We start from the raw sequence: 14,305 nt of genomic DNA, 5'->3' as shown, positions 1-14,305 counted from the left end.
CAATCCCCATCTGCAGTGATTTTGGAGCCTAAGAAAATTAAGTCTCTCACTGTTTCCCCTTCTATTTGCCATGAAGTGATGGGACTGGATGTCATGATCTTCATTTTTTGAATATTGAGTTTTAAGCCAGCTTTTTCACTCCTCTTTCACTTTCATCAAAACACTCTTTTGTTCCTTTTTGCTTTCTGCCATAAGGTTGGTGTCATCTGCATATCTGAGGTTATTGATATTTCTCCCCTCAATCTTGATTCCAGCTTGTGCTTCATCCAGCCTCGCATTTTGCATAGAAGTTAAATAAGCAGAGTAATAATATGCAGCCTTGTCGTACTCCTTTCCCAATTTGGAACCAGTCCGTTGTTCCATGTCCAGTACTAACTGTTGCTTCTTGACCTGCATACAGATTTCTCAGGAGGCAGGTCAGGTGGTCTGGTATTCCCATCTCTTTAAGAATTTTCCACAGCTTGTTGTGATCCACACAGTCAAAGGCTTTGCCATAGTCAATAAAGCTTCCCTAGTGGCTCTGACGGTGAAAAGTCTGCCTCCAATGTGGGAGACCTCAGTTTGATCCCTGGGTTGGGAAGATCCCCTGGAGAAGGGAATGGCAACCCACCCCGATACTCTTGCCTGGAAAATCCCATGGACAGAGGAGCATGGTGGGCTGCAATCCATGGGGTTGCAAAGAGTCAGACACAACTGAGCAATTAACAGTATGAAACGTCTTCAAAATTTATTCTTCGGTAGAACTCTTCACTTTTAGGCACAACTTACAAATTAGTTTTCTCCAAGAACGGAGTTCCCCAGAACGCACTGTTGGGTGTTGTAGCTTCATCTCTGATGGTGATGCTCTGGGACGTTCTGGTGATGCTCTGGGGAGGCGGAAACTGGGACCTCAGTTTCTGAGGTGGCAGACTGGGAGGAAGGGAAATGGGGTGCTTCTGAGAAAACCAACCTTTTCTAACTAACACTGTGCTTTCTGAACATTATCTCAGCAATACTACTTACCTGGCAAGGTGAGTATTATTATCCCCATTTTCCAGGTAAAGACACTGAGGCTCAGAGTGGTCAGCACTCCACCCAGCTAGTAAGAGATGGGGCTGGGGTTCAAGCCGAGGTCATTCTGGCTCCAAATCTCACAGTCTTGCCTTCTGCAATGCCTTCCTCCTTTTAGATAATTGACAGGCTGAAGCTAGAACCATTCCTGCCAGCCTTGAATGTGCCGGTCGCTCAGTCATGTCTGACTTTTGAGACCCCCGTGGACTGTAGTCCGCCAGGCTCCTCTGTCCATGGGATTTTCCAGGCAAGAATACTGGAAAGGGTTGCCATTTCCTCCTCCAGGGGATCTTCCCGACCCAGGGACCAAGCCCGGGTCTCCTACATTGCAAGCAGATTCTTTCCCATCTGGCCCACCAGGGAGACCCTGGGGACAAGGCAAAAGCCTAGCACAGTTGTACCCACCTGACCACCTTCTCCTCGTCCTCGTGAAGGTGCTGCGTTGCGGATGGTCAGCTCTCGGGTCCTGACTCGACAGTGGAAGGGCACTTCTGGATTCGGGCGGTCCCAGACCATGCTCGGAGAAGACTCAGCTGCAGGGGACAGCAAATATCAGAATCTAAGTAAGAACTGCCTCAGTGTGTTCTGGAGTCTGGGCCTCTGGGTTCCTGCACCCTCGTGTCCGAAGCCATGACGGATTCTCTCTGAATCTCCAGTCCGGGCCTTACAGAGCCAGAGCCAGAGCAAGGTCAGGCTTCCTGAATTCTCTGAGGCCTGAGAAAGGCAGAGGGGCTGAGCATGGCCCAGGTATGCCGCCAGGACCAGAGAGCAGACTGGCCTCCCTGCCCACGTGCCCCACACCACACCCCAGCTCTCCCTTTTCAAGGTCCAGTGACCCCAGGCTGTTCCCTGCTTCCAACATCCGAGTCCTCCCAGGCACTGAATGTCAGGAAACCTAAAAGTCCAGGGAAAAGGCAGCTCCATCTGTTCGGGTCCCACCGTCTGCTTACTCTAGGATTCCCCAAAGCTTCGTCTCGACCGTCACCAAATTCCATTGTGCCTGAAGCTTGGGTCCCTGAAGATCCATGATTTGGTCATTTGGCGACCTTGCTCACATTCACAGGACAGCCTGTGTCCTGGAAGTCTGCGTGTCTTTCTGTCCTGCTACAGACAGCCTGACCGCTGCACCCATCCCAGCCCCTTCGTCCGTGCCCTCACGCACCCTGAGCATCTCCTGCCTTCCTCTGCGTGTGGAAAGGGCATCAGAGTCCCACCTGGCTGCCAGCCCCAACACCCAGACAACAGCCCTGTTGTACCTGAGGGATTAGAAAGTACTCACGGACACTGATGGGTTCAAAAAGGAATAGTGTGAGAGGGGGTGAAAATCCGAGGATTTCCTCAGAGATTAAGGAGTTTTGCCCACTCCTTGGTTCCTCAGAGCCTCCAAGGGGAACCTGCTCTACCCCTGAGTCAAGCTGGGCTCCCAGTCTAGAAGAAACTTCTGGTCTACCCTTTCCATCCTCTGTAGCTCAGCTCTTGGTGGCCCATGACTCCCATCAAAATCACAAATCCCTCCTTTTCTAATTGTCTCCTAATTCATACCCGGTGTGCATGACTGCTAAACTCTGTGTACCCCAGGCCCTTCCCTCCCTTTCCTTCCCCAAGGAGGGAATGCCTAACACTGACAGAGGGTTTTCTAGGTGCTCAGCACTACTCTCATTATCCATGACTCTTCACCCCCATCTGAGAGAGTTTCTTTCATTTTCCACATTAAGAGATGAGGAAAGTGAGGCTCAGAGGGGATAAGTGGCTTACACGAGGGCACGCAGCAGAGGCACAGTAGAGCCAAGATGCGAACAAGCCCTGTCAGCTCCAGAGCCCATGAGATTGATTAACTACCATGTTCTGGTTGCTTCAGTCATTCAGCCACTGGTTCACTTTTGTGCTCACCTTACCCCACCCCACACAGGCACCCAGCAGTAGACAGAGCTTCTTGCCCTCAAAGAGCTGCTAACAGTCTCAGAGGGGAGACAGAGGCTCAGCATAACATTTCTGTGTGTGAAGTTTTTCCCATAATTTCGATCATTCCTGAACAGTACATTGCCCATCACTCTCCAGCTATTAAATAATAATCATAAGAATAATCACCACAGTACACATATGTGTAATTATTATCCCCATTTTACAGATGGGGAAACTGAGGCTCAGAGCCCTCTGACAAGTCAGTGCCACGTTCTGGTGCCTCCTGGAGAACTGACATGAACCTACCCCTCCCCCCACCACCTCCAACCACCACGTTCAGGCCTCTAACATGCTCCCACTACCCTGCTGAGTGCATAGCTCGGAGCTTTGCAGATTACATACCACAGGCCAGGCACTGAGCACTATCTGTGTATTATCTCATCTAATCCTTACAACACCACCAAGCAGTACTATTAGCCCTGGTTTGCAATCGAAGCTTATAAAGGAAGTAACTTTCCCTGGGGTCACACAGCTATCCATTGGGACGGCTGGGATTTGAACCCAGACGTGTCCAACTCTTGTGGTGGAGCCGTGGCAGTGTCTCTGGGAGGTGAAGACCCATCCAAGCAGGGACAGGAACCTGGACATTGCTCTCCCCCTGCCCCCCTAGGTACCATGAATTCAGACCAGCATCCTCCTGGGGGGTCTGGAGGTGCGAAGGGGAGGGCCGGGTAGCTCAGGCCTCACTGGCTCCCTCTGTTGTAGACGTGGAGGAAAGCACCCTGACGCCCTTCAGTGAGAGCATGGCCCGTGAGAAGTACGCTACTCTTGAAGGTGAGCGCAGTCTGCCAGTGCTCCTGTTTTTCATTTTGATATTTTTTTACTTATTTGGCTGTGCCAGGTCTTAGCTGCAGGACCTGGAGTCTTCAATCGTCACAGCATGTGAACACTTAGTCGCGGCCCATGGGATCTAGTTCCCCGACCAAGGATGGAACCCAGGGCCCCTTGCATTGGGAGTGCAGAGTCTTAGCCACTGGACCACCAGCAAAGTCCCTGCCAGCTCTCCCTTGAGTTAAAATAGTAATTGATCTTTGGGCCGAGAGAGTGTCTTAACCCAACAAAGTCCTTGGTGGTTCTTTTAGTCTCCAAACAGCTCCATGCATAATCAGATCAGATCAGATCAGTCGCTCAGTCGTGTCTGACTCTTTGCAACCCCATGAACCACAGCACACCAGGCCTCCCTGTCCATCACCAACTCCCGCAGTTCACTTAGACTCACGTCCATCGAGTCAGTGATGCCATCCAGCCATCTCATCCTCTGTTGTCCCCTTCTCCTCCTGCCCCCAATCCCTCCCAGCATCAGAGTCTTTTCCAATGAGTCAACTCTTCGCATGAGGTGGCCAAAGTACTGGAGTTTCAGCTTTAGCATCATTCCTTCCAAAGAAATCCCAGGGCTGATCTCCTTCAGAATGGACTGGTTGGATCTCCTTGCAGTCCAAGGGACTCTCAAGAGTCTTCTCCAACACCACAGTTCAAAAGCATCAATTCTTCAGTGCTCAGCCTTCTTCACAGTCCAACTCTCACATCCATACATGACCACAGGAAAAACCATAGCCTTGACTAGATGACCCTTTGTTGGCAAAGTAATGTCTCTGCTTTTGAATATGCTATCTAGGTTGGTCATAACTTTCCTTCCAAGGAGTAAGCGTCTTTTAATTTCATGGCTGCAGTCACCATCTGCAGTGATTTTGGAGCCCCAAAAATAAAGTCTGACACGGTTTCCACTGTTTCCCCATCTATTAACCATGAAGCGATAGAACCAGATGCCATGATCTTCGTTTTCTGAATGTTGAGCTTTAAGCCAACTTTTACACTTTCCACTTTCACTTTCATCAAGAGGCTTTTTAGTTCCTCTTCACTTTCTGCCCTAAGGGTGGTGTCATCTGCATATCTGAGGTTATTGATATTTCTCCTGGCAATCTTGATTCCAGCTTGTGCTTCTTCCAGTCCAGCGTTTCTCATGATGTACTCTGCATATAAATTAAATAAACAGGGTGACAATATACAGCCTTGACGTACTCCTTTTCCTATTTGGAATTAAAGCTTTAAAGGAAGGAGACTGAGATTCAGAGCAGGTGAAATGACTTGCCCAAGGTCACACAGCAAGTTGGTGACAGAGCTAGGCCAGGAGTCAGGCATCCCAATTCCCAGCTGAAGGACCAGTCTCCCACCTCCCTTTGCCCAGAATCTTCTGTCAGTGTGCCCACAGAAGAAAGTCAGTGTCCCTGCTTGGGGCTGAGGGGGATTGGGCTGCAGCTGTCACTGTCCCCACAGGGAAACTTCCAGAAAATGCAAGGGCTGCCAGCCAAGGGGACTTGGAGGGCTGCTTCTTTCCCCAGAAACCCACATCTTTCACCCCTCCCCACACCCACTGGCTCAGAAACAGCCTCATCATTAGCTTGGATCCGTAGGCATACAGGCAAGCCCCCTGCCCCTCTCTGGGACTGTTTCCCCAGCGGGGTGGTGAGCAGTGGGACAAGGTCATCTCTCAGGTCCTAACTTGCACTCTATGGCTCTCCAGGTCCCCTGCGAGGTTTGGCCACCAACACCGTTTCTTCCTTGAAGGCCTCAGACACTCTCTTTGGATCCAGGTACGTGGGGATTTCCACTGGGGGATCCTTCTACTGCCATCCATTTTCAGGGCACTGCCCCTGGCTTGGGGGCCAGAGGTAGGCCCAGCCTGACAGCTGCACAAACGTGAACACTTTGAAGGTGGCAGGAAGGACCCTTGCCCAGAGACAGCATCGTCTTCAGGTGTCACACTGCTGAAACCTCCCCCCGCCCCACATCCCCTTCCCACACCTCCATGGTCTCTTTACAAGTGCAGGTCCCCCCGGGAGGGCTGGCACATGACTGTCTGACACTGGGCTGACCAAGAACATGGTGTCAAAAGAGGGTCCCGGGATGGGATGGAGGGTCAAGAGAGAGGTGTGCGTGCGCTCTGTCGTGTCTGACTCTTTGCGACCCCATGAGCTGACGCCCACCAGGCTCCCCTGTCCATGAGGATTCTCCAGGCAGGAACACTGGAGTGGGTTGCCATTTCCTCCAGTAAAGGATCTTCCCCACCCAGGGATCGAACCCGCGTCTCACGATCCTGCATTGGCAGGCAGGTTCTCTACCACTTGTGCTACCAGGTGGGAAGCCCTCGCGTGGGAGGGGACAGATGGATACCTTTGGCTAATTCATGTTGACCTGTGGCAGAAACAAGCACAGCACTGTAGAGCAATTATCCTCCAATTAAAAACTTTTTTTTTTTTTTTAAAATAAAGAGGTCCTAAAAAGAGTACTACCTCGCCCCTCACTCGAGCTGCTGCTCGAGTGAGTGCCTTGGGGAGACACACTCCCTGGGCCTCAGTTTCCCCCGCTGTCCAAGGAGGAGATCATCTGTCAGACCCCTTCTGGCCCGGACTTTCAGAGGCTGTCGAGGGGCCTCTGGGAAGTGGGGGGTGGACCAGGGACACCCCCGGGATGGCGGTGGTCACTCCTCCTCGGTTCTGCCCACACAGGCTGAGTCTCAACAAGTCTAGGCTGTTGACAAGAGCAGCCAAGGGCTTCCTGGGCAAACCGCTGACCAAGACTCCAGACTCAGCCCAGGGGAACCAGAGCTCTGACTACATCCCGCTGGTGAGTGCCCTAGACCCCAGGCCTCAGCCCCACATGCAGCAGAGGGGCCACACTGGTGCCATGTGTGTGTCTGTTTTTCAATACATAAAAACAAAGCCTTGAAATGAGTCACCAGCAAGTGAAAAGAACACCCTGGGGACGTGTACTGTGTTTAGCAAGTGGCTCTGCAGACACGCCAGCCTGCGGGGCAGGGTGAGGAGCCCCAGCCAGGAATGAGTGTCTCTGAACTGAGGAGCAAGGGGGCCTGGTCTTGCCACATCTGGGGCTCAGCAAAGTTGGGGAAAGAAGGTGCTGGAAGGATGGACAGGGTGGGAGCTTCCCTGCCCTGTCCCAGCCCCTGAACACCCAAGTGCTTACGGTCACTTGGAGTCTCCAAACACCCCGGACAACAGAGCAGGAGGCATGTAGTCACAAGGGTCTGTTGAGTCAGGCATGGTGCTAGACCCTGGGAGATGACCTTGGACCAGGTGAGTGTTGTCTCTGAGCTCCAGTCGCTCAGTGTCCAGTGGGGACACCTCAAAGGAACCAGGCAGCTCTGATCGCCAGGTGCTGTGATGGGAGACACCAGGTTTGGAGGCAAGGGTTGGGAAGATCCCCTGGAGAAGGAAATGGCAATCCACTCCAGTACTATTGCCTGAAAAATCCCATGGACAGAGGAGCCTGGTAGGCTACAGTCTATGGGGTCGCAAAGAGTCGGACACAACTGAGCGACTTCACTCACTAATGAGGGAAGGAGGAGACACCAACTCCAGGCTTGAGGATGGGGAGACATGAGGCATGGCTTCTGGAAGGATGCAAATGGTTAAGCCAAGACCTAAAGGGCGAGGAGTTGTGGCGACAGTTTACAGAGGAGAGAGAGCACCTGGGGGCTAGAGAACAGCGGGGAGGGGAAAGAGTCAAGCACAAACCAGAGCTCTGGGGATTATAGCTTGGATTTATCCCAGAAGAAAATTGAAACTACTGAGTGGATGGCCTCCAAAGAGTGACGTGCCCTATGCCTTGCAGAGACCCCTCAGGACACGGAAAGGATGGGGGGAGGTGGGGGGACAGGGAAGGTAAGGAGGGTTAGGGATAATGTGAAGTGGCAGATGGCGGATTGCAGAGCTGACTAGAGAGTGGGCTCACTGGGACTCAGAAACCAGTGGAGGCAGAGGGAGGAAGCAGGTGCTGAGCTGCCTGGACCACAGTGGATGGTCCCAGGGGCTGAGGTGGGTCCAGCTGCCCAGGACAAGAGGCAGGTTTAGAGTGAAGATGTTGAGCTGCACTTGGAAGAGCCATCAGTGTGAGCACCAGTGGGATAAGGTGCGGCAATGCTCAGCTGGTCTGGGGGTCCCACAAATCCCATGGGTGGGCAGGGCGAGCTGGCTGGGGGAGGTGAACGGGTGCGCTTGTGTGCCCAGGCTTGGCCGTGGCCTGGGGCTCTGTGGGCTGAAAAGCGTGATGCCCACTGAGGGGCTTCCCCTCACACACACAGGTGTCTCTGCAGCTGGCTTCCGGGGCCTTCCTGCTCAACCAAGCCTTCTGTGAGGCCATCCGCGTCCCCATGGAGAAGCTCAAGTGGACCTCGCCCTTCACCTGCCACCGGGTGTCGCTCACCACCCGCCAGCCCCCCAGTCCCCAGCCGTGCACCAGCCCCGCGCCCCTGCACCCCTCCCGCGACGGCCTTTCCCAGGAGCCGCTGGCCGAGGGCAGGCCGGGCCAGGAGCCCAGGGCCGTGGTGGAGCACATGGGGAAGCTGTGGGCCACCGTGGTGGCGCTGGCGTGGCTGGAGCACAGCTCTGCCTCCTACTTCGTCGAGTGGGAGCTGGTGGCTGCCAAGGCCAGCTCATGGCTGGAACAGCAGGAGGTACCTGAGGGCCGCACGCAGGGCACACTCAAGGCTGCCGCCCGCCAGCTGTTCGTACTCCTGCGGCACTGGGACGAGAACCTGGAGTTCAATATGCTCTGCTATAACCCGAATTACGTGTAGGGGGGCGGTGGGGAGGCTGGGGTGGCGTGGGAGAGTGAGGGGAACCCCGTGGGCCTTGTAAGCGGCACTCTTGAAAACTATAGCCAATATACTGTTGCTAGAAAGAGTCCTAGACTGGCAATCGAGAGGCCTGAATTCAACACCAACTTTGCTACCACCTACCTGTGTGACTTTAGGCCAGCCCCTGCCTCCTTTCTGGGCCTCAGTGTCCCCACCCGTAAAAGAAATGGGTGAGGTGAGGGAGTTGGACTAGGTCTTGAGAATGTCCAGATTCCTTTCTGCCTGGACTTCTGGGGAGCCACGGAACTGACTGCCACTGGGGGTTGGAGAAAGACTATATACAGTTTAAATCTCAGTTCTCTCTGGAGGAGGAGCACATGGGCAGAGCACCCCCCACCCCCGACCCAGATAAAGGATGGATGAACAGACCCCAAAGCTGAAAGTAACCAGACCTGCAAGCTTGCATCTAGGCAGGGGGAGACCACCTCCGCCAGTTGCATTCTGGGACAGGCCCTTGACTCCACGGTGACAGTCCAGGACCCTAAATCCCACCCACAAACTGCCTGGAGAACCATCCTCCCCAGCACTTTACGACAGTCACCTGGGGAACTTTTATTTTGGCTTGGAAGCCCTTCCTATATTTCAGTGTTGGTTTGCAGACTGTGATTTCCTATTCAAAAAGAGGACGAGGGAAGACTCCCTGCAAGGTGAGGTTTAGCATAAAGCCACATTCTGTGCAAAACCAGTCCCAAAAGAAGAGCCATGGTCACAGAAGTCAGTGGAGAAATGAGAGGACTCCTTAAGTAATTGATATACACTTTCCAGAATTACGTAATGCAAGCTCTATCCACTTGTCTTGAGGGGCTAGAGAGGCTCCCGGTGTTGGCTGCACTCTGGGATAGTGGAGGCCTTCTCTTGCCATGCACACGGTGAGAGAAAGAAAGGGGCCTTCTTGGCAACAGAGCCCCATGCTTGGCTGCAGTGCATTTGGGGATGGTGGCTTCAGCTGGGGGCTGTGATTTAGTCAATGAAGTGAAAGACGCTTCAAGCGTCAAAGCAGAGAGCCCCTGGGGACTTCCCTCTCTCAGGCCCGCCGTGTTGGGGACAGGTGTGTCCCAGCCTAGGATTCCCTCATGGCCGGTGCCCAGTCACCTCTGCCCTGCAGACTCCCTTGGGGTGGGTCTGGACCTCACCTGGGAAGCCCACCAGCTTGGGACCCCAGGCTGAGTCCACACCCTTGCCCACCCCCCTCCCCAAGGCCTTAATCTCTCCTCACCAGGTGGTCCCTTCTGGCCCAGGACCCTGGCATGAAGCCTGCCCCTGCCAGATGTCCCCTTCAGGGGGACCCCAAGGATCAAACGCCTTCATGAAGCCCCAAGAAGACTCAGTGCCCGGTCTTCAAGGGGTGAGAGAGAGGGCGGGGTCAGCAGGACGCCCATCACACATGGAGAAAAGGCAGTCCGCTCAGGACAGGGCGTGCCATCCCCGTGAATGGAACTACTGTCAGGCTGAGAGCTGAAACGCCTGGCACTAGTTTGGGCAAGTGGCTTCCCCTCTCGGGGTGCCCCGGAGCTGAGAAGCGGGGACTTTCTCCTGCTCCGACAGTCCCGGATCCTCCATCTCTGAGATGGTGACCGCGGCGTGCTTGTCTGTGTGACCTTGAACAAGTCCCACATGCTTTCTGGGCCTCTCTCCCCCTCTACCATGACCAGTTTGGGACTGGGCTGTCCAACTTCCTGTGTTCGGCTGCTTCTGGGTGACCTGGGCTCAGGTGGTCCATTACCTGCCCAGTACGAAACCAGTACTGTAAGACTCCTAGAAGGAGGAACTGAGAAGCCCAGCAGGGTGGTGGGCATACCACCCCCTTCTCCAGGGAGCGGTTCCCCTACCCAGCACCGAAAGGTGCAGAGGAACAGATCCTCCTTGACTTCAGATAACCCAAGGGCTTTGGGGGACATCTGGATAAGAGACTTTGTTTAAAGAACTCTGGTGGTATTGACAGGACACGGGTCTCAGAAATCTGCCCCCAGGGTTGCCAAGCAAAGGACCAGAGGGACTAGTTCTAAGGAAGAGGGAAGCACCTTAGGTAAATAGTACAAAAGGTCTTGTGTAGATGAACCACTGCCCCTGTAATCAGGATTGATGTGGACTCATCTGGATTCTTTGTTAACTGGCCCCTGCTTTCTAGGTCATGCAGAAGGTCGTTTATGTCCTGCCTGGCTCAAGAATCAGGAGGATACAAATGCTTAATGGCACCGCTCAAAAGAATGCAGAGTTGAAAGCTGGGGAATTTAAGTGCCATTCTAAACTCCGCCGGTAGCGTGCTGTGTGACTTCTGGCAAGTCGCCCACCTCCTCTGGGCCTCATTTCATCTTTTGCAGGAGGAGGAGGTGACGCTAGCTCAGCATTTCCAGCACTGTTTCTTGGTGGACAGGTGAGTCAGCCATTCATGAGAATCTGTCCAGCAGGCAAATATGCTGGGGAAACACTAAGGAAACAGATTTCCTGAAGTCAGGACAACCAGTCCCATGAATGCATACATACGCATCGTCCATCTCCAGGAGGTGATGTGAGTCTCTCTCCCCAGGTTATTCAGTTGGGAACATGCTGCTAGATCTCCATTCAGGTTCTTCAGGTGCTGACATTCAAAAAGCCTTTCAGTTCAGTTCAGTCGCTCAGTCTTGTCTGACTCTTTGCGACCCCATGGACTGCAGCATGCCAGGCCTTCCTGTCCATCACCAACTTCCAGAGCTTGCTCATACTCATGTCCATCAAGTCGGTGATGCCATCCAACCATCTCATCCTCTGTCGACCCCTTCTCCCGCCTTCAATCTTTCCCAGCATCATGGTCTTTTCAAATGAGTCAGTTCTTCACATCAGGTGGCCAAAGTATTGGAGTTTCAGCTTCAGCATCAGTCCTTCCAATGAATATTCAGGACTGATTTCCTTTAGGATGGACTGGTTGGATCTCCTTGCAGTCCATGGGACTCTCAAGAGTCTTCTCCAAAACCACAGTTCAAAAGCATCAATTCTTTGGCACTCAGCTTTCTTTATAGTCCAACTCTCACATCCACACATGACTACTGGAAAAACCACAGCTCTGACTAGATGGACCTTTGTTGGCAAAGTAATGTCTCTATTTTTAATATTCTGTCTAAGTTGATCATAACTTTTTTTCCAAGGAGCAAGCGTCTTTTAATTTCATGGCTGCAGTCACCATAAAAAGCCTTTATTGAGAGCCTACTGTTTGCCAGACACACTGGGGCGGTGTGGTGTTCCTGTTCTTTTTGGAGGTTGGGGAGAAGCATTTGAAGGGTGTCTCCTCTGCGCACATTTCCTCACTTCCTGGCAATCCAGGTGGGTGTGTCTTGACGGGCCACGCCCCCTTCCTGTGGTCCTGCCACCTGTGGGTGTGGCCTCAGGCCCCATCGGCCCTGAAGACGGCCCTAAACTTGCTTTTTCATTGGTGTGTGTGTGGGGCGGGGGTAAAACTGACTGTAACAGCCCCCAGCTGTTACAGCTGGGGGCCTCCTTGTCCGGCCTCAAGGGCTCAACCTGCTGCTACACACAGAGGCAGAGCCCTCTCTCTGAGAACCCCTCATCCGAGGAAACCAACTCCAGATCCCAGGAAAACTGGGCGCCTCACGTAGGCAGACTTACTCTGGACTTGGAGATAAGTAGCATCGGTTTCCAGCCAGCACTCATGCTTCCCAACCTGTCCCTTGCCTGTGGACCAAACCAATGTCACCGACTGTGCTCTGCTACTGTGACTGATGAAAAGAGGAGTTGATTCCCAAACTAGCTGCTGGTGGGTTTTCTTCCGCTTCTCAGATGTTTGAGAAAGCCAGGTTCCTCCTCCTTTCTTCCTGCTTTCGGAAAGTCCTCTGGAAGTTTCCTCTAAATCCTGACTTGCCCCAGGTTTTGTCCCTACCCTTATTTGGAGGGGTCTCCTGAGATCTGAGTGCAGCCTACCCCAGGGGACCGGCCACCCAGCTCACCTGCCTAGCTGGAACCTTCGTGACACTCTGGCAATTTCCACTGTGGGGTCCAAATACTGCCTCAAGATATTTGCATATTGGAATGTAGGTGGTCCCCAGACACAAATGCATTCTTCGCCCTTATGGTGCCCTGGGGAGGGAAAGAGAAGGCAGCCGCTACCCCAGGAAGTAGGTTGTGTGTTCACTGCTATGGCATTTGGAAGATCTTTTTTTACCCCCCACCCCACCAACCTAGCAGGGACTAGAGAAAACAACAAAAATGGGCACATGGCTCAGCTGTGCCACGCTCTGCGGAGCCAGCGTAAAAATAACCAGGGCAGGGGCGGGTGCGGCACTTTGCAGCTGGATAGTCTGATCTACAGAGATCCATCCCAAGGTCAGGAACTTGGCAGCATCTCCCGGCCAGGCCTCCAGCCCCCACAATGGAGCTCCCTGACCCACGTGTTCACCCAGCCCCCAGCCTCTCCACAGCACTGCCTTCCAGGTGACCTGACAAAGTGGGATTTCTCCTGTTCATGCTGCAAATCTCCTTGGCTAGGAGCCAGTTGTCTTGAGCCTACAGCCGCTTCCCAAGGCCAAGCGCCTCGTCTCACTGTGGCTGAACACAGGTGCACCACAGTCCAGTCTCACTAATCGCCCAGACGGCTTCAGCTCAAGTGGCATGGCCGGTGCTTGTCCCCCCAACCCCAGAGCCTCAAGTGCCTACCGCGCGCCACCCCACCCCTGCCTGCTCACCTGTAATATCCCCACACTTCTCGATCTTGGACCACGTCTCACCTTTCTGCCTGGTAGCCAGTTCTGTAGACACTGTGGAATCCTGGACACCAGCGTCTAACGTCCACCAACAGTTAGTGCATCCCACCCTGGAGCTGTGTGCCTGTGCCTGTTCCCAGCAGAATGGCTTCTTTGTATATTACACAGTGGCTACTGTTCTCTTAAAGGCTTTTAGCTCATAAAAACTGTTGACGATGTGACAAAAATTATACTCGAGTCTGCTCTTTTGTTCTCGAAGCTCACACTTGGCTTTCAAACTAGAATCGAGTGGTCTTTCCGCCTCAGTGTGCTTGCATCACTCTTGATGTGGGTTCTCTCTTGGGTGACCAACTGTCCCTCCAGGTTGCCTGGAACTTAGGAGTTGGGGGGGGCGGGGCTCCCAGGATGTGGGACTTTGAGTTTCAAAACTGTGACAATCCCAGGAAAATCAGGACAAGTTGGTCACTGTAGTTCCCCCAGATGCAGAGTCTGAGATGAGGATTCATTGTAAATAGTGTATTCATGTGCTTCCAGGAACGTGAAGCACTTCACTTCCTAGGCACGTGAAGAATTAAAATAATAGCACAGAGGACACCCATAGAAGGACTGGTACTAACCAGCTTATGACTCTGGGTGTGGACCCTCTTTTGTTCTCAGAGCTCATGCTTGGCTTTCAAACTAGGTTCAGTGAGCTTTCTGCCTCACTTAGTACGGTTACATTTGTCTTGATCTGGGTTCTCTCTCTCGGATGACCAACTGTCCCCTAGGTTGCCTGGAACTTGGGCATGGGGTGGGAATCTTCCCAGGATGTGGGACTTTGAGTTTCAAACTCTCTAGGAAGGAGAGTGGATGCCCATCTCAGCGCTCACAGGGATGGAATGGGGGGCGGCGCACCAGCTCCACTCGGCCACTGCTTGAGGGTCCCTCCCAGGGACCTTCACCCCTCGGC

General features: G+C 53.3%; 1 protein-coding gene across 5 annotated transcripts in view; it reads left to right on the top strand.

Annotated features, from left to right (window-relative positions):
* VWA5B1 (von Willebrand factor A domain containing 5B1) overlaps positions 1–10,360 on the top strand; it is a 62,252-nt gene extending 51,892 nt beyond the window's left edge. For all 5 annotated transcript variants that reach the window (XM_061394415.1, XM_061394440.1, XM_061394430.1 and 2 more), the window contains 5 exons: positions 1,485–1,613; positions 3,718–3,786; positions 5,534–5,603; positions 6,519–6,636; positions 8,111–10,360. In XM_061394415.1, the coding sequence (XP_061250399.1) occupies positions 1,485–1,613; positions 3,718–3,786; positions 5,534–5,603; positions 6,519–6,636; positions 8,111–8,605 (881 nt within the window). In that variant the 3' untranslated portion in view covers positions 8,606–10,360. The remainder of the gene's footprint in view (positions 1–1,484; positions 1,614–3,717; positions 3,787–5,533; positions 5,604–6,518; positions 6,637–8,110) is intronic.
* Positions 10,361–14,305: the final 3,945 nt, after the last annotated feature.

The sequence above is a fragment of the Bos javanicus genome, chromosome 2 (genome assembly GCF_032452875.1).
Source record: "Bos javanicus breed banteng chromosome 2, ARS-OSU_banteng_1.0, whole genome shotgun sequence".
Lineage (NCBI taxonomy): Eukaryota > Metazoa > Chordata > Mammalia > Artiodactyla > Bovidae > Bos > Bos javanicus.
The sequence above is the reverse complement of the archived record's forward strand: the minus strand, read 5'-3'. Positions and strand labels throughout refer to the sequence as shown.